Source organism: Saimiri boliviensis, chromosome 4, assembly GCF_048565385.1.
Source record: "Saimiri boliviensis isolate mSaiBol1 chromosome 4, mSaiBol1.pri, whole genome shotgun sequence".
Classification (NCBI taxonomy): Eukaryota; Metazoa; Chordata; class Mammalia; order Primates; family Cebidae; genus Saimiri; species Saimiri boliviensis.
The window spans coordinates 12,032,485-12,056,898 of NC_133452.1; the positions used below are offsets into that span (position 1 = coordinate 12,032,485).

At 38.6% G+C, this 24,414-nt stretch overlaps 1 protein-coding gene across 5 annotated transcripts in view; it reads left to right on the plus strand.

Annotated features, from left to right (window-relative positions):
- SERAC1 (serine active site containing 1) overlaps positions 1 to 24,414 on the plus strand; it is a 66,097-nt gene that overhangs the window by 22,888 nt on the left and 18,795 nt on the right. For all 5 annotated transcript variants that reach the window (XM_074397201.1, XM_074397200.1, XM_074397199.1 and 2 more), the window contains 6 exons: positions 1,970 to 2,091; positions 3,326 to 3,454; positions 12,519 to 12,632; positions 14,644 to 14,806; positions 22,191 to 22,341; positions 23,975 to 24,116. In XM_074397201.1, the coding sequence (XP_074253302.1) occupies positions 1,970 to 2,091; positions 3,326 to 3,454; positions 12,519 to 12,632; positions 14,644 to 14,806; positions 22,191 to 22,341; positions 23,975 to 24,116 (821 nt within the window). The remainder of the gene's footprint in view (positions 1 to 1,969; positions 2,092 to 3,325; positions 3,455 to 12,518; positions 12,633 to 14,643; positions 14,807 to 22,190; positions 22,342 to 23,974; positions 24,117 to 24,414) is intronic.

Genomic DNA, 24,414 nt, shown 5'->3' on the forward strand with positions numbered 1-24,414 from the left:
TAGAGACGGGGTTTCACCATGTTGACCAGGATGGTCTCGATCTCTTGACCTCGTGATCCACCCGCCTCGGCCTCCCAAAGTGCTGGGATTACAGGTTTGAGCCACTGCACCTGGCCGTGTATATATCATTTTTAATGGACCATTTGAAATATGTAATTGTGTTTAAAAATCACAAGTTTTACAATAAAAATACAAAGAACTCATATCTGCTCTGATTATAGTACATGGACTAAGCTATAATTTGTTAGTAAAGCTGTCTTGTAAAAATGGGCAAAATAGAAAAAAATAATTTTCTCAGCTGGGCACAGTGGTTCACACCTGTAATCCCAGAACTTTGGGAGGCCAAGGGAGGTGGATCAGTTGAGGCCAGGAGTTCAAGACCAGCCTGGCCAACATGGCAAAACCCTGTCTCTACTAAAAAAATACAAAAAAATTAGGCATGGAGGTGTGTGCTTGTAATCCTGTAATCCCAGCTACTTGGGAGGCCGAGGCACAAGAATTGCGAACCCAGGAGGTGGAGGCTGTAGTGAACTGACATTGCACCACTGCACTCCAGCATGGACAGCAGAGCAAAACTGTCTCTAAGTCTCAGAATGAGATCTCTGCAAATTAATTTGTTAATTGGTTGGCATCTACAATGATAATTTACAGTATAATTATAAGCTCACTTAATGTTGGTGGAGATTTAGAATAGAGATATTTTTAAAAATCTGCCTTCCAGGCCGGGTGCGGTGGCTCAAGCCTGTAATCCCAGCACTTTGGGAGGCCGAGGCGGGTGGATCACGAGGTCAAGAGATCGAGACCATCCTGGTCAACATAGTGAAACCCCGTCTCTACTAAAAATACAAAAAATTAGCTGGGCATGGTGGCACGTGCCTGTAATCCCAGCTACTCAGGAGGCTGAGGCAGGAGAATTGCCTGAACCCAGGAGGCGGAGGTTGCGGTGAGCCGAGATCGCGCCATTGCACTCCAGCCTGGGTAACAGGAGCGAAACTCCGTCTCAAAAAAAAAAAAAAAAAAAAAAATCTGCCTTCCAGGGCTCCATTCCAGACTTACTGTATCAGAGAAATCGGAGGAAGATCCCTGGCCTGTAGATTTTGAAAAAGTTCCCCACTTGAGATCCAGAAATACTCACCAAGGTTATTATTTTTTTCGAGACAGGGTCTTTCTCTGTTACCCAGGCTGAAGTGTAGTGGCATAACCTCGGCTCACTGCAACCTCTGTCTCCTGGGTTCAAGCTATTATCCTGCCTTAACCTCCCAGAGAGCTAGGATTATAGGTACCACCACACGTGGCTAGTTTTTGTGCTTTTAGTAGAGACAGGGTTTCACCATGTTGGCCAGGCTGGTCTCGAACTCCTGACCTCAGATGATCCTCCTGCCTAGGTTTCCCAAAGTGCTGGGATTACAGGCCTCAGCCACAGTGCCCGGCCAACCCCAGGTTATAAGCTGCCATTATTGAAAATAATGTTTGCTTTCATGGCTGGAATTTTGTTTTTGATATATAAAGAATGGCATGTTAATTCAAAGTACTGCTATCTGGAACTGCAAACTAAATATTCATGGACATTATGAATACCAAAACACCATATCATCACCATAGGGCAGTAGGCTTAAATGCAGTCTCATGTATTCTGAGTAGTGGTCAGAACAGCTTTTGAATGCTGGAATTATTTTAAGAAGAAGTTAAATTGGTTTGACCTACCAATTTTTACCTTGAGCTTCATTTTTTCCAAAAAGTTAGGCTGTGACCCAGTCCCCAGATATATGTTGAGAAGAATCGTGAGATCAGTCCTGGAAATGTGTCTAACTTAGAGGTATTGTAAATGTAGTTGTACTTGGGAAATTTTGGATTACAGAAATGCAGAGCAGTTTAAAAATTAGAGTGCTTTCAAGTAGTTTGTTTAGTTAAGCTTTATGAAATCTATAAGCTAGTTTTGGTATTAACAAAAGATATGCTTTTTCAATAGATTACCAGTATAGGATAATTGCTCAAGCCTGTGATCCGAAAACTCTTATTGGTTTGGCACGAAGCAAAGAGAGTGATCTTCGCTTTTTTCTCCTACCACCTCCTTTGCCGTGTTTAAAAGAAGTAAGTAAAACAATAATAATAATTTAGAGAGTGGAAAATGGTTTAATATATTATCTTCACTTTGGCTACAAAATACTTTCAAAAAGTAGTTGTTGGCTGCTTCTCACAAGCAGATAAAGTAGGATGTAAAATTGAAATCATAGTTTTTATAGAAAGATTTGATTCCTCAGGAGGTGCTGTTCCTCCTAGATTATATTCTGCTTTTGGTAATTGGAAGTCTCTGTAAAGCGTTGGGTGACTTCATAGCATATCAGCATCCATGAGTTGATCCCGTCTGAGTTTCTGTAGATCAGGTTTTCTCAGCCTCAACACTAGTGACATTTTGGGCCAGATAATTCTTTGTGATAGGAGGCTGTTGTGTAAATTGTAGGGTGTAGCAGCATTCCTGGACTCTACTCCCTAGATGCCGGTAGCACCCCCTGGTTGTTAACAACCAAAAAATGTCCCCATACATTGCCAAATGTTCCTGGGCAAAATAGCCCCTGGTTGAGAACCACTGTCATAGATTTAAAGCATGTTTCTTGAGTATCTTTTCTAGACTAAAAAACGAAGCTCTTAAAACTTCTGCGTTAGCAGTTTTTTGAAAAATAGTAAAATGAATATATGAGATTAATTATTAGAGAAAATGAGATAGTAACAAGTTCTCAATTTAAAAAGCAATAGCTTTAGGGGGCTGAGGCAGGAGAATTGCCTGAACCCAGGAGGCGGAGGTTGCGGTGAGCCGAGTTCGCGCCATTGCACTCCAGCCTGGGTAACGAGCGGAACTCTGTCTCAAAAAAAAAAAAAAAAAAAAAAAAGCAATAGCTTTAATTAGTAAAGATATGATAATTCATTTTGAGTCAAGATGTTGAGAATGTCAAGATGTCACTCATGAAAATTAAGAGTTAAAATTTATAATAGGTCTCTCAGTTTGAAGTAGCAGACATGAAAATACAGAACTTAAAATTAAATGATTGTTTATTTACCTGGGTGAGTGACTGTTTTCAAGACTGAAAGCAGTAGTTTATCTCTGATATCTCTTTCCCTATATCTCTATATCTATATCATATATATGTGTGTGTGTGTGTGTGTGTGTGTGTGTCTATATATATATATATAGAGAGAGAGAGAGAGACATATACACACAATATATGGCTTTGATATATATGGCAATACCAGCTTTGAGTCTTTGGATATTTTTTGTTGTACTCAGTTGCTGAGTATTTATGAAGAATTTCCTTTCCTTTTATTTCAGGATTCTTCAACTGAAGAGGAGCTCAGACAGTTGCTGGCTTCCTTACCTCAAACAGAGGTAGATGAGTGTATCCAGTATTTTACATCTTTGGCTCTTAGTGAAAGCAGTCAGAGTCTGGCTGCTCAGAAGGTTAGCTCATTTATTCATTCAGCAAATATTTTTGAGTGTCCACTCTTTCCATTGTATTGTTTCAGGGGCTAACATTCACCCAGTAACTGAGTAAACATAGTAACTTCTGGTTGTGCGGCATGCCCTGGGCTGGATTTCAGGGATGACAGAGAGGCAGGTAAGTAAACAGTCACAGAATGTGTGAGAGAGATACAGGTAACTTCAGAAGCCCTTCACTCTGCTAACGAGGTCATTTGCAGCTTCACAGGAGGTAACTCTTAAGTTGTATCTTAATCAATAGAACTGAACGCAGTGGCTCACAACTGTAATCCCAGTGCTTTGTGAGGCTGAGGCAGGAGGATTGCCTGAGGCCAGGAGTTTGAGACCAGCTTGGACAACACAGTGAGATCCCTGTCTCTATAAAACATTAAAATAAAAAATTAACTGGACGTGGTAGCATGTGCCTGTAATCCCAGCTGTTTGAGAGGCTGAGATGGGAGGATTACTTGAGCTCAGGAGATTGAGGCTTTAGTGAGCTATGATTGTGCCATTCCAGCCTGGGCAACAGAATGAGACCCTGTCTCAAAAAAAAAAAGAAAAAAAGGCTATCAGTGAATACTGAATTCTGGTATTCTTGGTATATCATGTCAGCAAGTTTTTATCTTTGTAAAAATCTCATAGAGAAATCAGAAACAAATAACCATCATTATTAACTGCAATAACTATGTAATCTATTCTATGAAAGGAACATATTTTGTCAGTAAAAAACCACAATATTCTATAATCTTTTACCAATTAAATGCATTTTCTCATTTTCCCTTTTATGAGAAATTAGGGACACATTAGTAGATATGACTTGTCTAGTATACTTTGTGTAATTTCCCCTTTTGGGCCACGTCTTGGAATTGCTTCAGTGAATTATAATGGTTTTTTTCTTTTTGATGGTGAGAATTCGATCACCTGGTCTCCAGAGCCCTTTCTGTAGGCTGACCTTCTCTATCCTTTTAAAATCTATTCCCAAAGTACCTGGAAGGTACCTTGGTTTTTTGACAAGATATCTCTGGCTCTTTTTGATTCTTCTTGCCCTGTAAGATTCACCTGCTTCTCCAAGGAGATCTGATTCTTCTTACAGGAGAAGATTAGAGTCCAAAACCCAGGCACTAGGTGTGCATAATAGTTCTACATAAAGGTAGAGCTGGTGGACCCTGGGGCTCCTAGACACCCAAGTAACAGAGCAGAACAATTACCTTTTCTTAAAAGGCTTTAAATTTATGGTGATATTTCCGGTTCAACTAGTTTTCTTTATAATCCATATACCATAAACCCTTTAAAACTATACAGTTCATTGGGTTCTAATATACTCACAATTATACAGTAATTACTGCAATCTAGTTCCAGAATATTTTCACCATTCCCCAAGGAAACCCTGTAACCATTAGCAGTCACTGCCCATTCCCCTCTCCAGCCCCTGGTAACCACTAATCTATTTTTTCTATGGATTGGCCTCTTCTGGACATTTCATATAAATGGAATCATGCAGTATGTGGCCTTTTTGTGTCTGACTTCTTTCACTTAGCATAATGTTTTCAAGGCTCCACCACATTGTGGCATGTCAGTGCTTCATTCCTTTTTATGGCCAAGTAGTATTCCATTATATGTCTATGCCTCATTTTATTTATCTGTTCATTAGTGATGGACATTTGGGTCATTCCTATTGTTTGGCTATTATGTATGAATAAAATACATTAAAAAAAGCAAAGCATTTTTCCTACTTTAAAAAAAAACAAATCGTTTTTCCTACTTTCTCACACCACTTAAAACTTCCGACACCACATGTGTGGAGCGTTTTTCTTTACATGCTCAGCGATTTTCCATCAGACACCAGCTTGGTGTCCTTTAATTTAGTTCATTTCTGACACTATCTACTTAGAGATGGTGTCAAAGCCCATAGGTTAAGGGCTGTGTCCCACAGGACTGCACCCCACTTCGGATGCCAGTTGCAACTTCCAAGTGGTGAACTGTGCCTCTGATCAACCAGCCATAAACCGGGAGTGCCTATGACCCTCTCATTGGGTCTGATTACTCATGGGATTCAGGAAAACACCTTGCTTACTCATTTATTATAAAGGATATGACAGAGGAGGGGGATGGACAGCAGATGGAAGAGATGCCCAAGGCAGGCTATGTGGGAAGGGACGCCGAGTCTTCATGTCCCCTCCGGGTACACAACTCTCCAGACATCTCCTCGTGTTCAGCTATCCAGAAGCTTTCCGAACCCTGTCCTTTTGGGTTGTCAAGGTTTTAATCAGTTGGCATGATTGATTAAATCATTGACCTTTGGTGATCACCTCAACCGTCAGCCCCTCTGTCCTCCCCAGACGTTGGTGAGTAGGGCAGAAAGTTCCTACCCTCTAATCATGCCTTAGTCTTTCTGACCAGCCCTCTTCTTGAAACTATTGAGGGGCCCTGCAGCCACCAGTCATCTCATTAGCATACAAAAGATACTCATCACTTTGGAGGGGACCAGGAGTAGAGACCAAATATATATTTCTTATTAGATCTCAATATCAGCATTCATGTGCATGTCTTTGTGTGACTGTATGTTTTTAGTCCTCTTGAGTATATACCTAAGAGTGGGATTTCTGGGTCATATAGTAGCTCTGTGCAACTTTTTGAGTAACTTTCAAATGTTTTCCACTGAGACTTTACCATTTTACATTCCCACCAGCAATATATGTCATTGTCCATCTTTTATATCAGCCATCCCATTGTATGTGAAGTGGTTTCCTCTTTCTGGTTTTGATTTGCATTTTCCTAATGCTTAATAATATTAAGCATCTTTCCATGTGCTGTTGGCCCTTATATATCTTCTTCGGAGAAATGTCTATTCAAATCCTTGGCTCAATTTTTTTTAACTCGTGTTTTTGTTTTTGAGATAAGATCTCACTGTGTTGCCCAGGCTGAAATGTAGTAGCTGTTCACAGGCAAAATCATAACTTGCACTACAGCTTTAAACTCCTGGGCTCAAGCAATCCTCCCGCCTCAGCCTTCTGAGTAGCTGGGGCTGCATGTGTGAGCCACCATGGCTCCCTTTGCTCATTTTAAAATTGGCTTACTTGTCCTTTTGAAGCATCTTTTCACGTTGTATCACCCAATTTAAAAATTCTTGTTGTTGTTGAATTTTAAGAGTTTCTGAGATATTCTAGATACAAATCTCTTATTAGATGTACTGAATTGTAAGAGTTGAAATTTTTTGTTGTTGAATTGTAAGAGTTCTTTATTTTGTTGAATTTTAAGAATTCTTTATATTGTTAAATTGTAAGAACTCTTTATATATTTTGGATACAAATCTCTTATTAGATATGTAATTTGCAGATATTTCTCCCATTCTGTGGGTTGTCTTTTCACTTTCTTGATAGTAACCTCTGAACCCCAAATGTTTTTAATTTTTATGAAGTCTGGACAGGTGTGGTAACTTATGCCAGTAATCCCAGCACTTTGGGAGGATGAGTTGGGACTATCACTTGAGCCCAGGAGTTTGAGACCAGCCTAGACAACATAGCAAGACTATCTCTACAAAGAAAAACACTAGCTGGGGCCAGGTGTGGTGGCTCATGCCTATAATCCCAGTACTTTGGGATGCCGAGAGGGGTGGATCACGAGGTCTGGAGTTTAAGACCAGACTGGGCAACGTGGTGAAACCCCGTCTCTACTAAAAAATACAAAAATTAGCTGGGTATCGTGACTCATGCCTGTAATCTCAGACACTTGGGAGGCTGAGGTAGGAGAATTGCTTGAACCGGGACCCTGGAGGTGGAGGTTGCAGTGAGCTGAGATCACACTGCACTCTAGCCTGGGCTACAGAGTGAGACTCCATCTCAACAACAACAACAAAAACATTAGCCAGTTGTGGGATGTGCGCCTGTGTGTCTTAGCCTCTCAGGAGGCTAAGACAGGAGGATCACTTGAACCCAGGAATTCAAGGCTGCAGTGAGCAGTAATTGTGCCACTGCACTCCAGCTTGGGCAACAGAACAAGTCTCTATCTCTAAAAAAAAAAATTAAACAATAAAAAACATTTTTTATGAAGTCCAATTTATACGTTTTCTTCTTTTGTTGTTTATGCTGTTGGTGTCAAATCTAGGAAACTATGGGGCTGTCATGTCAAGTAGTTTCTTATCTAGATCTATATTCTTCCTGTCTCTTCTCATGGCCTGCTTTTCATCTCAGGGAACCGCGTCAATTTCAGCAGGCATGTCTAACATCTAATAGTTTCAGCTTGGTGGGACCAAGCGATTTATAGACAGAGTCTTGTGGACTTGGGTGCTTCCCTGTATTCTGCCATAGTGTCTCCCACTCCCATCACTAACTTCTCTCCTGCACCCCTATGCTGGGCTCCTGGGACCTGGCCTGACATTACTATTTAGTTAATATTTCTCCACCTTCTATAGTGTTCTGTAACCTTACATTTTGCCAAGTGAAGAGAGGGAAAGTGGTTTAATACACCATGCCACTTTTATTTTTTTGAGACAGATTCTCGCTCTGTTGCCCAGGCTGGAGTGCAGTGGTGTGATCTCAGCTCACTACTACCTCTGTCTCCTGAGTTTAAGCAATTCTCCTGCCTCAGCCTCCCGAGTAGCTGGGACTACAGGTGCCCACCACCACATCCAGCTAATTTTTGTATTTTTAGTGTAGATGGGGTTTTACCATGTTGACCAGGATGGTCTCCATATCCTGACCTCGTAATCTGCCCGCCTCGGCCTCCCTAAGTGCTGGGATTACAGGTGTGAGCTGCTGCCCCTGGGCTATGACAGCTTTTTTGTTTTTAAAAAATCTATTCCAGGATCTAGTCTAGTATTAAGCATTGCATGTGAGTGTTGTGTATTTGGTCTCCTTTTTCCTGAAAATTGTTTCAGCCTTTCTCTGTCCTTGTGACATTGATATTTTTGAAGAGTACAAAGCAGTGGTTTGTAGAAAGCCCCTCAGTTTAGTTTGTCTCATGCTTCCTCGTGATTAAATTTGGGTGTACATTTATTACAGGAATACAATAGAGATTTTGTGTCCTTCCCAGTGTGTCACACCTGGAAGCACGTCGATTTGTAAGAGGAGGAGATACTTTGAGATTAGGAGACTGTCCTGTTGCTCTTCAGACTTTCAGCCAGTAGTTTTATTTAATAATAAACTTTTAATGAGTCTTGCCTGAATAACAGTTATTGCTAGGTGCTTGCAAAATGCTGAGATTTTCCCCCTAATTGTATTCTTCCTTACTCACTTATTTAGTACTCTTCTGTAAGGAAAGCTTTTTTCTCTTCCTATTTCTTCTTTCTGCCTTACTTTCTAATCCAAATGGGATCATGCATGGGTGTTTTTATTCCATAGATTATAATCTATTACTATCCTATTCATACTGATGTTCAGATTGTCCCAGGTTTGGCTGTGGGAGCCCCTGCCTGTTGTCTCCCATGTCTTTTGGAAATGGTTTCATTCATTATTTTTGGAGCACTTGCTTATTTTCTGGTATTAGAGAATGTTCATCTTAACCTTTCCCTGTTACTAGCCCTAGAATTAAGCAGCTTTGATTTCTTTTAGGGGTAATGGCATTTAGTAAACAAGTTCTGGGCTAGGTCAGCTCATTGCCGCTGTCATTGCTTTTAGGCCTTCAGTGTGTAGAGCTGGGGAAAGAGGCAGCTTCATATGGTTCCATTCAATGTATACATTTTTTAGTGACATACCAGTGTGAATACTGTTGCTGCTTTGCTGAATAAGAACATCGAACTGTGAACTAGTCTGTCCAAATATTGATCTCAAATCATTATTGCTGGGGAATACTGGAAAGCTGTGTAGATTTGGGCTCACTAGTATGAGAATGTGCAACTTCACTGTTTGGTGACAGTTGGCCTTGAAAGAAGTAATGAATATAACCGTGTTTTCAGATAGCTGCAAAATGAGATGTGATATGAAAATACCTGTGCTTTTCCTTACTGACAGAATCATAGGTACTGCTAGAGTTACTGTGGCTTGTTGTCTGTGTTCATAACTGAATACTATGCACAATTTCAGTCAGAGGTTGGAAAAAACAAAGATAATTTTTTTCCATCCAAGTTTATGTCCTACTTGCCTTGACTCCTACTTACCCAATACCCCTCAGGACCCTTGTTAAAAACTCCTGCTTTAGAATGAACATCATTTTATTAGCCCAGTTAGTTTGCACAAATCACAGAACTCTAAGGTTGTAACTTTTTATGAAGAAACACCAGATATTAGCTCTTACATGTTACTGTTGCCTTTTAGTTTTTCTACCTACTGGTTTTTTTTTTTTTTTTTGGGTCTTTTTTTGAGACAGGGTCTCACTCTATTGCCCAGGCTGGAGTGTGATGGCATGATCATGGCTTACTGCAGCCTTGACCTCCCAGGCTAGGTGATCCTCCCACCACAGCCTCCTGGGTAGCTGGGACAGCAGGTGTGCACTACCATCCCCAGCTAATTTTTCATAGAGATGGGGTTTCACTGTATTGGCCAGACTGGTTTTGAACTCCTGGGCTCAAGCAATCTACTTGCCTTGGCCTCCTAAAGTGCTGGGATTACAGGCATGAGCCACCGCATTCAGCCTGTACCTACTCTTTATCATTGTTTTTAATATTGTCATTCTCTCTAGCCTTTTCTATGCATTTCTTTAATCCTTAGGAAATTATTTTTTTGTTGCACTCATAGAATTTGATGTGTAGTGTTTCTTAAATCTTTATGAATTTATTTAGTCTTGTCGTATCTTAATTCAGTATAAAGCAGCAGTATGTATATTTATTTTTACATGGGTTTAGAATATAATCCATACCACCATAGTGTGAGTTTGTTCCTTTGTATTCATTCCTTTTTGCTTATACTTCTTACTGCCACGAAATCTACCGATTCATAAGTAACAAGCTTTGCTGACAATGAGAATGAAATGGGACCTGCACTGTACATCATACTGCCAAAATGGCCAAGACAATGAAAGTCCTAGATCATTTTTCTTTGCCTTCTCCCCTGTCTCTGTCCTTGGGGTATTTAGAGTAGAAATAGATCAGATGATTCAAGGGTACAAGCTGGGAAGAGGGGTTTGGAGGAGCCAGGATGTGGTGGTAAATCTTCAGGAAAAAATTCCTACCCTCTAACAGAGTTCACCAATCCACTATTTACCATTATCTCTGCCAGAGAAGGATGACTTTTCATGACTTAGCCATATCTCAATCCTCAATTTAAATAATGTGACTCTCAGATTCAAGCATGTTTAAATTTAGAAAAACAATATATATGAGAAGAAGGCATGAATAAAAGGTATAGAGTGGCCAAAATTTATTTTTAGTTGGTTTACTGAACCATGGACCTTATAAATTAAAATGCAGAACTTTATGGATTATATTTTCTATAGAAAACACTGGGCTTTATATTACTCTGTACATTTTTGAGCCATTGCTTTTTAGTTGTCCTTTTTTGCCAGCAGGTGGGCCGTAAGCGTGCAGTTATGACCCCTAGCTCAAAAGTGAAACACTTCCAAAGCACCTACAGCAATGCAGCAATACATCTTCTTTCCATGCCTTTCGTCTCTCCTACCCCAACACACACACACACACACACACACACACACACAGTCTCTCTCTCTCTGTACACTGTTCTGTACCTTTTTCTCACTTAAGGATTATTGTGGAGATTGGTATGTATCAATGTAAGAAGAGACAAAATTTTTCAGACCTGCATAGCATTCCATTGTACAACTGTACCATAATTGATTTAACCCCCATTGATGAATATTAGCTGGTTTTCAGTCTTTATTATTGTACAAACAATGCGACAGTGAGCAGACTTGCATTCTATCACTTTCCCTATGTGTGAGCATCTCTGTAGGATCAATTATTAAAGGCATGTGCACTTGTGATCTTGATCGCCAGTGTCAAGTTGTCCTCCATAGAAGTCGTGCCATTGATATCACTAGCAGCAAGGTGCTGTGCGTGCTTGTTTCCCCAGAATCTCGTCTGTCCAATAGATGACAAATGTAGTTTCTCAGTGCCCTTCCAATGTACACGCCCCCTCATTATGAGCAGTGCTGAGCGTTGTTTATGTATATTTATGAAATAAATATATAAACAAATATATAATTATATGTTATATTTATTTCATATATAATGAATTATATTTAGGGATATACCTCTAAAATTAAAAATACAGATAATTTACATAGCACATATAATTTACATATTATATAACATATATAATTTATAAATATAAAAATATATAGTATATTATAATATATAATAAATATATACTATGTAATATAAAATATATACATATATATAATTTATAATATATTTTTATATATTTTAGAGGCATTGTATTCATTTTCCTAAGAACTTTATTACTGTTGCTTATATTTCTATAATTGTCACTGACTTGGAGGAGGATATTGCATGTTAGTGACATTAGCTGTTGATCTATGATAAGAGTGGAAATGGAAATGTTTGTTCTATTTTATTCTTTATGTTTTAGTATCTGTTAGAATAATCCCTGCTACTCTTTTGTTCTGTAATTTTTGAAATGATTTTTGTTTATTCTTCCATATGAACTTGAAGTTCAACTTGAGAAGGATTAAAAGCTCTGTGATCATTGTCATCATGATCTTTCTTTTTAACTTGTCCAGTGATGCTTTATATCTTTTGAATTGTATTGATTATTAGACTTTAAGTAGGCTATTAGCAGAATCTGGAAAATAATAGACTGTACTGACTACTGGGGACTGAAAGAGATGACACTAGAACATTCTGGGCTTTTCTTGTTAAAGAATTGTGTGTTAGTCTTCCTATTTTCAGACAAAAGGACACAGAGGAGAGACTTGAGGGGGACACAGAGGTCATGCTCTTCTCGAAATAATTCCCTATGTTCTCTATTCTGATAAGCCACAGCTTGTATAAAGTTCCTTTAAAGTTTCCAATATATTTTGAGTCCCTACACATTAGTATTTTCTAATGCCATATATTAGTACAGAGATTTTTTTTGTCAGACAAAAATATTAGTCACTATTTTTTCAGTAAAACTTTTAATTATTTTAATTTCAGGGTGGTTTATGGTGTTTTGGAGGAAATGGACTTCCTTATGCTGAAAGTTTTGGAGAAGTTCCTTCAGCAACAGTGGAAATGTTCTGTTTAGAAGCTATAGTAAAACATTCTGAGGTAATTTACATTTTCAAAATGTAGTTTACTTTCTATTATTGGATTGAAATAATGTATAGATTGATTCTTGCAAGGGCAGTAATCATAATTTATTATAAAAGGAGAAAAGCTTTTTACTTGTTTTTAAATGTCTGCTTTCCTCCAGTTTTAATTGTTAGAATAATCTTGATTAGCACCAATAAATCAGATTCAGTTTTGCCAAGTATTTCTAAAAATTTATTTAATTTTAATTGCATAAAAAGAAAGTAGCCCATTATCTAAATGTGGCATTCACCTTTCAGGTATGCTGTCTTCTGCTGCCTTTCTGAGATCATTTTTACATAATATTTTCAGATAATTTCCATTAAAACAACTGCCAAAGATGTGACAAGATAAAAGAAAAAACAGTCCAGGTGTGGTGGCTCACACCTGTAATTTGAGAGACTGAGGCGGGTGGATCACCTGAGGTCAGGAGTTCAGGACCAGCCTGGCTAACATGGTGAAACTCCATCTCTACTAAAAATAGGAAAATTAGCTGGGTGTTGTGGCACACACCTGTAATTCCAGCTGCTTGGGAAGCTGAGGCAGGAGAATTGCTTGAACCCCGGTGGCAGAGGTTGCTGTGAGCCGAGATTGCACCTCTGTACTACGGCGTGGGTGACAAAGTGAGACTCTGCCTCAAAAAAAAAAAAAAAAAAAAAAAAAACCCAAAAAACAAAAACAAAAAGCCAAGGAAATACTAGATGACCATACTCTTGAACTATAACTACCAAGGAAAGAGCAACAAACCTTGTAGTGCTCATAGTGCAGAAACATCACTCAGGAAATGTGTTTAAAAATAGTACATTTTTTCCACTCATTTTTATCTAGTTTAATGTAGTAGATTTTGCATTTGTAGCCGGCACCCTGGTGAGGTGAATGCAAGTGATCGATCCCACATCAAGAGAAGCATCATCCTTGAGATTCTCAACTCTCAGTTTTGGGACACATTAGACATGGCTTAAAAGACATAAAGGTGTGAGTCATCTTTAGACTAGAAAGTCATCTTTAGTTCTCACCCATGAAATTAGGAACTGAGCACAAAGCAGAGGGAATACTGTGTTGTTGTACAGAAGGGACTTGGGAAAACGTGCTTGGGTGTGGTGTCTCCTGAGCTGTTTTTTTCTGAAGCAAGAGCTGCATCTTCAGTAAAAAGGGCAGTGCATGGAATATAATAGTTACCTTTCCAGAAATCTCAAATTACTGCAGATCTCACTTGATACATAGTATATCTAAAAGGCATACATTTTAAAGTACTTAAAATGTGCTATAATTTAATAAAAATCCAGAAAATGAAAATTGCTGTTTGTGCATATGGTATCATGTCCTTGAGTAAAGCTAGTGATGGGAAGAGGCAAGGCTGTGCCTAGTGACGTTAGAAAGACCGACTTGTTGGTCACTTCTCTTCCCTTAATATGCATGTTTTATTTTTCTTTTGCCTGTTTTTTCCATTAAAACTTCAAATCCCTTTTTATTTTTACTTGATCTTTCTAGCTCTCTTTTTTAAAAATTATATTTTAAGTTCTGGGTTACCTCTGCAGAACGTGCAGGTCTGTTACATAGGTATATACGTGCCATGGTGGTTTGCTGCATCCATCACCCCGTCATCTACATTAGGTATTTCTCCTAATGCTATCCCTCCCTTAGCCCTCCACCCTCTGATGGGTCCTGGTGTGTGATGTTCCACTCCCTGTGTCCATGTATTCTCATTGTTCAACACCCACTGAGTGAGAACATGCGGTGTTTAGTTTTCTGTTCTTGTGTCAGTTTGCTGAGAATGATGGTTTCCAGCTTTATCCATGTCCCTGCAAAGGACGTGAATTCATCCTTTTTTATGGCTGCAGAGTATTCCATGGTGTATTTGTGCCCCATTTTCCTTATCCAGTCTATCACTGATGGGCATTTGGGTTGGTTCCAAGTCTTTGCTATTGTAAATAATGTTGCAACAAACATATGCAATAAACATGTATCTTTCACTTATGTATTGTGCCAGATAGCCACACATTGTGATAAAATAGAAGCAAATGGAGGCCTGCAACTACTTCAGAGGCTATATCGACTTCACAAGGACTGCCCTAAAGTACAGAGAAATATAATGCGTATCATTGGAAACATGGCTTTGAATGACCATCTTCATTCTTCTATAGTTCGCTCAGGTAACAGCTTTATATACTGAGTATTTTTTCCTTTGTTCTTCTACCTCTACCCCTCATGATATGTTCGTTTTTCAATAGATGAAGTGGTTAGTTATGGGTCCTTAGAACATGTTATTTTGGTAGAGGCAAGGAATTGCTTGAGATTGTAGATAATCTAAGCCTAAGATAATCAGTGTTGTAGGTGATTGTAGGAGAGCAGGTTTGCCATGATGATCATCCAGTTGTTTACGTATAATTTTTTTTTTTGAGGGAGAGTCTCGCTGTGTTACTGAAGCTAGAGTGCAGTGGTGTGATCATAGCTCACCATAGCCTTGACACTTGGGCTCAAGGGATCCTCCCATTTCAGCCTCCTGAGTAGCTGGGACTACAGGCATATGCCATTGTGCATGGCTAATTTGAAAAACTTTTTATAGAGATGGGGTCCCACTTTGTTGCCCAGGCTGATCTCAAACTCCTGGGCTCAAGTGATCCCACTGCCTTGGCCTCCCATAGTGTTGAGATTACAGGTGTGAGCCACCATGCCTGGCCTGTGATTTTTGATGTGATTTGGTTAAGTAAGAGGCACAGTCAGACTTAAAAGAGATTCATTATATGATTAATGATTTTCTCCCTTGCAAGTGATAAACCAGCTGTGGGGAGATACTTAAGACCAAGCACATATCCTGCTTTCTATCCTCTGATAGTTCCTGCCCAATCTAATCTTTACCTTAATGGTTTCAGAATGAGCTCCAGCACACCCTCTGCATTTACTTTTCAGCATTTGACATTCTACTGGAAGCAAGAGCCCTTCTCTCTCCCTCCTTCCTCCCTCCATCTCCTATCTCCCTTCTGTGGATGGGTACATGAATTCCTGTTTTTAATAATTTATAATTTATTGCCGTACTTAATAATTTGGTGCCAAATTGTTCCAGCTTTGACTAATGGGAGCCCCAAGCAAACTGGCCCATGTCCTTTATGATATGCCTACATTATTTTGGGGAGGCATTTCTTATTTTCTGGTATAGCAAGATGTTTTGGCTCGTTTCTCTGAAGAAACCTCTATCCTTTTAGTGGAGAATGATTCTTAGAGACCAAGGTCTAAATGGTAGGAGTGCATATTGCTCCTGGGGTATCTTTGCTTCTTGCCTCTTTCAGTAGAAAGAGCTGGATAATACATATACATATAATTCAGATATACACACACACACATACATACACATGTATATATGTATATATATGTGTGTGTGCTGTGGGATGGAGGGTACACTTTCAAAACTTACTAATGTAATTATTGATATTGTTTGGTTATGTTCATCTTGCTCTTTGCTTTCTCTTTGTCCCCCTTTTTCTGCTTTTTCTAACTTTTCTTGTATTATTTGAGTGTTTGTTTTTAAATTCTGTTATTTCTCCTCTTTTGGCTTTTTATGTTTGTGTGTATTTTTTAATGGTTGTATCCTTAACTAGCAGTCTACTTTGAATTAAGATTATACCATTTCATATGATGTAAGATTATTACAACCCCATAATTCAGTTCACATTCCCTGCCATTCTTTATTTATTTATTTATTTTGAGATGGAGTCTCGCTCGTCACCCAGGCTGGAGTGCAGTGGCACAATCTTGGCTCACTGCAACCTCCGCCTTCCGGGTTCACGTGATTCTCTTGCCTCAGCCTCCCGAGTAGCTGGGGCTACAGGCATGTGCCACCACACCCAGCTAATTTTAGTATTTTTGGTAGAGACAGGGTTTTATCATGTTGACCAGGCTGGTCTCGAACTCCGGACCTCTTGATCCACCTGTCTTGGCCTCCTAAAGTGCTGGGATTTACAGGCGTCAGCCACCATGCCCGGCCATCCCCTGCCATTCTTTGTGGTATTGTTGTAATATATTTTACTCTTATTTATAGACTTTACAATACATTATCATTGTTATTATTTTTTGAGACAGGGTTTTGCTGTATTGCCCAGGCTGTCCCCATACTCCTAGGCTCAAGCAATCCTTCTACCTTAGTCTCAGGAGTAGCTGGGACTATGTATTTGGGCAACTGTGCCTGGTTACATTGTTGTGATTTTTTGTTTTAATAGCTGTCTTACTTCATTTTGTGCTGCTATAACCTGAGGCTGTATGCCGGAGGCTGGGTAATTTATAAAGAACAAATTTGTTGTCTCTCAGTTCTGAAGGCTGAGAAGTTCAAGATCAAGGTTCTGACCATTGGTGTCTTGTGAGGGCCTTATTGCTTTATCGTCACATGTCAGAAGACTGAAGGGCAAGCTAGCTTTCATGCTGCAGGAAGCCTCTTTTTTTTTAATTTAAAAATTTTGAATTTAAGATTTTACTGCCAGGCGCGGTGGCTCAAGCCTGTAATCCCAGCACTTTGGGAGGCCGAGGCGGGTGGATCACGAGGTCAAGAGATCGAAACCATCCTGGTCAACATGGTGAAACCCTGTCTCTACTAAAAATACAAAAAATTAGCTGGGCATGGTGGCACGTGCCTGTAATCCCAGCTACTCAGGAGGCTGAGGCAGGAGAATTGCTTGAACCCAGGAGGCGGAGGTTGCGGTGAGCCGAGATCGTGCCATTGCACTCCAGCCTGGGTAACAAGAGTGAAACTCCATCTCAAAAAAAAAAAAAAAAAGATTTTACGTACATGAGAGTTGTTCATATTTATGGGGATGTACATGTAGTGATATTTTGATACAAGCATACAATAATGTGCAATGATCAAGTCAGGGCAATTGAGGTAGCATTCACTTAAAACATGAAGCCTTTTTTATAAGGGCTTAATTCTATTAATGTGGGAGGAACAACTGATGGCCCGATTACCTCTTAAAGGCTCACCTTTTCGTACAATGACATTGGCAACACTTGAATTTTGGAGGGAACACATTGAAACTATAGGAACAGCCATGTGACATTTAAAAAATATAAGAAAGCAAAAATCTATTTTATTTGTGTATTTATAATCTCCAGTACGCTTTTTTTCTGTATGTGTGAATTTATATTTGATAATATTTCTCTTCAGCCTAAAGACTTTCCTTTAGTATTTCTTGTGTATTGGGTCTGCTGGCAACAAATTCTCTCACCTCATTATTTGAAAATGTCTTTAATTTGCCTTTATTTTATGTCCAGGAAAAGATATCTTCCCTGGATATTCTTTGTTGACCATATATATATGTATATGTGTACATATACATATATATATATGTATATATATAAAAATAAATATATATATAAAATTATACAAATACACATATATATAATACAAATATACATACATATATATTATATATATATATATATATATATGCTTTTTTTTTTTTTTTTTTCTGTCAGCATTTCTAAAATGTCATTCCACTCTCTCCTGGAATCCATTGTCTGATAAGAAGTCTCTTTGGATTCCCACTTCTGTTCTCTTATATATAATATCTTTTTTCTCTGGCTTCTTCTAAGATCTTTCTGCATGATTTTTGACCCTGAAATGCCTAGGCATTTCATGTCATATTTATCTTGCTTGGGGTCCACTGAACTGACAGAATTAACATATTCATTACCTCAGACATATCATTTTTTGTGGTGAGAACATTTAAAATCTATTCTCTCAGCAATTTTCAGTAATACGATACATTATATTGATGAGTTGATGGTTTTGATCAAATGTGGAAACTTTTCTGCCAGTATATCCTCCAGTATTTATTCTTTTGTCCTTTTATCTTCTTATCTTTTTTTTGGAATTTCAGTTAAGTATATTAGACTTCTTTATTCTGTTTGGCAGGTTATTGGGACTCTATTCATTATGTTTCAGTTTTTTCCTCTGTGCATTACTTTGTATTATTTCTGTTGACCTAGCTACAGGTTCATTGATGAAACGGAGACTTAAGGATTCAAAGCAGGATAAAGACCTGATCAAATCAGTACCTTATTATAGAAAAAAAAATCACTCTTTTCTGAAACCTGGCTCTACCCCAAGTCTTCAGTCTTCTTGGTTGGCTTCAACATCTCTTGGATAGCCCACTCACCACCCTGGCCTCAATTCCATGACCTTGTCATCTTCATTGACTTTCTGCTCTGCTCCTGAGTTGTCGAGTACTCTACTCCTAAGTCATGCATTGAACCTCACCACTGCCTGAAACCACTTCACCTAAAAATCAGCCCTGAGCACATCCTTCTTTCATTCAGGCTTGTTTTTGCATCTACCCCATAAGGAGTGGTTTTCTTTTCTACTGAAGTCTTCTATCCATAGACCCCTTTATCCTTTCCCAGTCCATCACTCTTCTTCTTTACTTCCTCCCTGAACCCAGCTTATATTCCATGATCTGTTATTTCAGTAACATTCTGCCAGTACCTACAACTCCCTTTCCCTTCAATCTTGTTAGTAGTCTCTTGGTCAAGATCTTGATGAAACCTACTGGCTGCTTACTCTGTGTCTGAACCTGGACTCATTGCAGACTGGTTTTCACCATGCTTATAAGATCACAAATTAAAGAACCTTCAGTATTGTTCAGCAATTATGTTTCTCCAGTCAACATGCCTTAACATTCTTACCAGTGACTATTGTAAACCTTCCCCATGTTCCTTAAACCTTCCACGTATTCCTTTCTTTCAGAGGATGACTTCTCCTACTTTACTCAGACAATTGAAGCCCTAAAAGAATTTTTGGCACTAACAAAAACCAAATCCTGTTCTTTCCTTTTCTTGATAATAGGAGAAGAGACACCTCTTTTATAAGGCCTCCAGCCATGTTTGGGTCACAGTCTCAGGAATGTATACTTTTTTTTTTGGTCTTAACGGTCAGCTAGCTCCTCCCTCTTAGCTGGACCTTCTGATCACATACATTGGAGGAAGATATGAAAAACATAAACTACATCCCCTATAACATTCTCTCCTCCCCGTTATAGCTAAACTTCTAAGAGCTACCCACCTCTGCCTTCTTTTTGCTCAGCCTTCAAAGAAGGGCATTACTTCTTAATACTCCAATTTGAATTCTGCTACCTTGCCCTGTTTGTTTGTTTCGCTTTAGGCATCCGGTGTCTTTCCCTGTTTTTATATATTTTCTATCAATCTTAGATCTGCAAATTTTTGCCTTTAGATTTACAAAAGTTGGAAACAACCTAAATGTCTGCCAATAGCAATGAATAATGGTTACACAATGGCATACTCATGTGACATAATACCATAGTTAAAAGGAATGAAGTTGATATAAATGGAGAGCTCTTCAAGACACGTTGCTGCAATACAGTCACAACAGTAGTGTGATTCCATATAGAGCTACATTTTTTTTTTGAGACCTCACTGCAACCTCCACCTTCCAGGTTCAAGCCATTCTCATACCTCAGCCTCCTGAGTAGCTGGGATTATAGGCGCCCACCACCACACCTGGCTAATTTTTATGATTTTAGTAGAGATGGGGTTTCACCATGTTGGCCAGGCTGGTCTTGAACTCCTGACCTCAAGTGATCCACCTGCCTTGGCCTCCCAAAGTGTTGAGATTACAGGCGTGAGCCATCACACCCAGCCCATTGTATACGTTTAAATTATAGGTATATGACTATAATTTTCAAAAGGGTGTCCACCAAACGTCTAGCTTTCATTACTCTGAGGATGTAAATGGAGTTGGGAAATGATGAGAGTACTAAAGCAAGGCTTTCATCATTAAATACTGCTTTCAGTTATTTCATTATTTTTTACAGTTAACATGTACAGACAGACATTGCTTAACAGTGGAGAAACATTCTGAGAAATGTATTGTTAGGCAGTTTTGTCACTGTGCAAACATCATAGAGTGCACTTGCACAAACCTAGACAGTAGAGCCTACTCCACATCTAGGCTGGATGGGACTATTGCTCCTAGGCTACAAACTAACTGTACACACGTTACTGTGTGTACGTACACTGTAGGCAGTTGTAACACATGGGAAGTGTTTGCATATCGAAACCTAGCTAAACATAGAAAAGGCACAGCAAAAATACTGTACTAGAATCTTATGGGGCCACCATAGTATATGTGTTTCATTGTTGACTGAAACATTATTATGTGGTGCATGAGTGCATTCAGATGTTATGCAGTTTTAAAATGCTCAGTATTAAAGAAAGATATAAGTTTTCCAAAGGGCATTTGATATTTTTCAAAGGTGGAGTGTGTTGGACATTGTGAACATATTTTGTCAACTAAAAAATGCCAGAGATGGCTTGTGCCGTGCTTTTTCTTGTGACTTCATTAAAAATAAAGCCATATTTTCATACATACCAATAACTCACTTGTCTATAGATAGACTTTTAAAATATTCTTATTTTACTATTTTAAAATCTTTAACAGATTTTGGAGAGGAATCTTCTGATGTTATAACTTTGAATATTGTTAAAGAAGTAGTGAGTCTGAAGCTTCTTTTAGGTTATTAAATGCTGGCTTCCCATCACCACAGTGACTCAACACTTTTGTCATAAAGAGTGGGAAAAGGACATGGGGACAGCTGTCATGCTGGGCCTGGGCCCACGATTTTCACATACATTAGTTTATTGAAACCTTTCTCTAGTTCGGTTGCTAAATAACTTGACTGAAGTTCCAGAGCAAGTAGTCAGGGAGCAGAAATTTGAGCCCCAGTCTCTCTATCTTCAAGGCCCATGTTCTGCTTTATTTTAAATTAAATAAATTATATAAATAGACTTTAAGTACTTCAGAAAATAGCTATAGCAAAAAAACTAAATGTACCTTTTTTACAGAGCCCTCTTCCACCCTACCTCTCTCCTAAGAGGTAATGACTATTAGTTTAGTGTATAGATCTTTGTGTGTTTGTGTGTATATGTGCACGCATGTACTCTTATATGTATTTATGTATATAAAATTTTAAAGACAAACACATTTAAAAAATGAAATCATACTGGACTTTTTCAGTATTATCTATGCATTTTCTGTTTGTCTCCCTTTAAAAAATGTTTTTTCCTTCCTGATCTCCAGATTCTACAAGAGTTTTGTGTCTCAAATTCACTATTATTAAGTAATTTCCTCATTCGTATTAACGGCTATTACTATGATTGCTGGTCAGGATGAAATAACTTTTAACCCACTGAGTTTTCTAATTCTTGTGAAAAGCAAAACATCATGGTATTTTGTTCATTTTTGTGAACACCTCTATAATTGCTATTAGTGTTAGGTTTTCTAAATTTAAAAAATGGCTCTTGAACCCCTCTTTCTTTGAGATCCCTTAAGGGGTGTGTGTTTGGGGATGGCATGGTATTGTGCCCCGGGACTCAGAGGATCATAGGGCAGAATGGGGTTGGAGTGGTCAGGCTTCTCTGCCAAGGACAGACACACGAGGTTTGCCTTGCTCACATCCCATGCAGTTTGAAACCTCTCTTGACAGTCTGTGATGGATTCACATCAGTATTTAGGACATATGTACTTTTCACCAGGCTGGGTTTCCATCATGGCAGAAGCAATGAAATCTCACCACATTATGGAGGCTTCACATGCTGCCAGAATCCTGGCAAATCTAGATCGAGAAACTGTGCAAGAAAAATACCAGGATGGCGTGTATGTGCTGCATCCCCAGTATCGAACGAGGTAAGGAAGCAGAAGAGAGTCGCTTTGCTCCCTTTGGGAATGTGAAGCCTAGAGGCCTCAAATTTTTTTTTTTTTTTTATTTTATTTTATTTTTTATTTTTTTTCAGATAAGTTAAATACCTTATAAGTCAAATATCTTGTTTTCTAAAATAGTTTGTCTGTAGTAACCTCAGAAGAATTGGAAGTGGTTGTGAAAAGTGTGTGAACTAGCTAAATTATCAGGGTTATTTTACAAAGGGCTTCCCCTCAGTAAGGTTGCATTCACCTTTGATAATGCGTCACACTTAAACTTTGTAACGCACATCTTCTTTGGTTCAAGGCATTTGCTTTTAGATCAGAGTTAATAGCTGATTTGGATTGTAGAAGTCAGCTGAATAGGAAGGAGATAAGACCTTGTTTTATGTGGCAGCCAAATTTGCCTGGGCCTAAAACTCAAGGAACTGGGGAAGGTTTATGCTAGTTATAAAAGCATCCATTGAAATGAAGAAGTTGTAATAAATTTGACTCATGCTCCTTAAGGTTATTTGTGGTCATTATATCTAGTTGTATAATTACTAAGACAATAAATATGGAAGGGACCACACTGAAAAAAATAACATATTTCTTGGTTTCCTCAGGGCACTTTACAAAAAATACCTCAGAAAATAGCAAAACTTCTTTTAAATTAAAAAATGGATTACCTGGTTAATCCATTTTTTAATTTAAAAGAAGTTTTGCTATTTTTTTTTTTTTTTAATTGAGACGGAGTTTCACTCTTGTTACCCATGCTGGAATACAATGGCCTGATCTCGGCTCACCGCAACCTCCGCCTCCTGGGTTCAGGCAATTCTCCTGCCTCAGCCTCCTGAGTAGCTGGGATTACAGACACGCGCCACCATGCCCAGCTAATGTTTTGTATTTTTAGTAGAGACGGGGTTTCACCATGTTGACCAGGCTGGTCTCGATCTCTTGACCTCGTGATACACCCGCCTCGGCCTCCCAAAGTACTGGGATTACATACAGGCTTGAGCCACCGCATCTAGCCAAGTTTTGCTATTATTATAATTTATAAATAAAATGTTATGGTAATGTATTTTATATGTGCGTTGCATAATTGTATGTGTACTATAAATAGCTTGCAACTCATATAACTGTCTACAATTTTTAATGGATCATATGCAAAGAATGAATGTTACTTTGAAATCCCATAAGTATTAGTTTTCTTAATACATTTCGAAAATCTCTTTTATGCATATTGACTTTGAAACTGTTAGTAGCATGTTCTTTAATTTCTTAAATACTTTTATTGATTTGTAGAGTATTCTCAAATGGAAGTCTTTAGAGGGTAATCTGACCATGACCTCTGTCACTTGATTGACTGCTAAAGCTCATTACAATTGATTGTGGTTGGTCTGCCTGACCAGATGTCTCCGTTTTTAGAGAGAGAACAGTGAACATGCTTTATGTATGTCTTTGGCAAAGCTCCTTCTAGGGTTCCTCAGCAAACCTGTGCTTATAAAGCTTGCTTTAATTCAGTTTTATTTTATGTCACATAAACCTGCTTAAAGCACCATCCACAGAGAATCTGTGTAGATTCTTACCAAAGCAATAATGCATTTATTCTGCTTCTTTTTAAAACTCTCTCCCCTATTAGTCAGCCCATTAAAGCAGATGTCCTTTTTATTCATGGCCTTATGGGAGCAGCATTCAAAACATGGCGCCAGCAGGACAGTGAGCAGGCTGTAATTGAAAAGCCTATAGAGGATGAAGACAGATATACGACATGTTGGCCCAAGGTGAGGGAGCCACTGACTCTGGCCCTGGTTGTTGGGTCCCTGAGTGTGACTTGCTTGTTTTTCTCTTTGTACTGGGATTTTTTTCTATGCAGTTCTTCTTTCCCTTAGGGACATTACTGGGCTGGTCACCCTATGTTGTATAATTTCCGTTTGGGGTAATGTGTATGACTCTGAGAAAATATTAGGTAAAAAATAGGGGCAAAAGCCAGTAATAGTTCACTTTTGTTGTAATATAATACAAAAAAATTGTATAACCACAATTGTATTTATAATAGTTACCTAATTCTATGACCTTAAT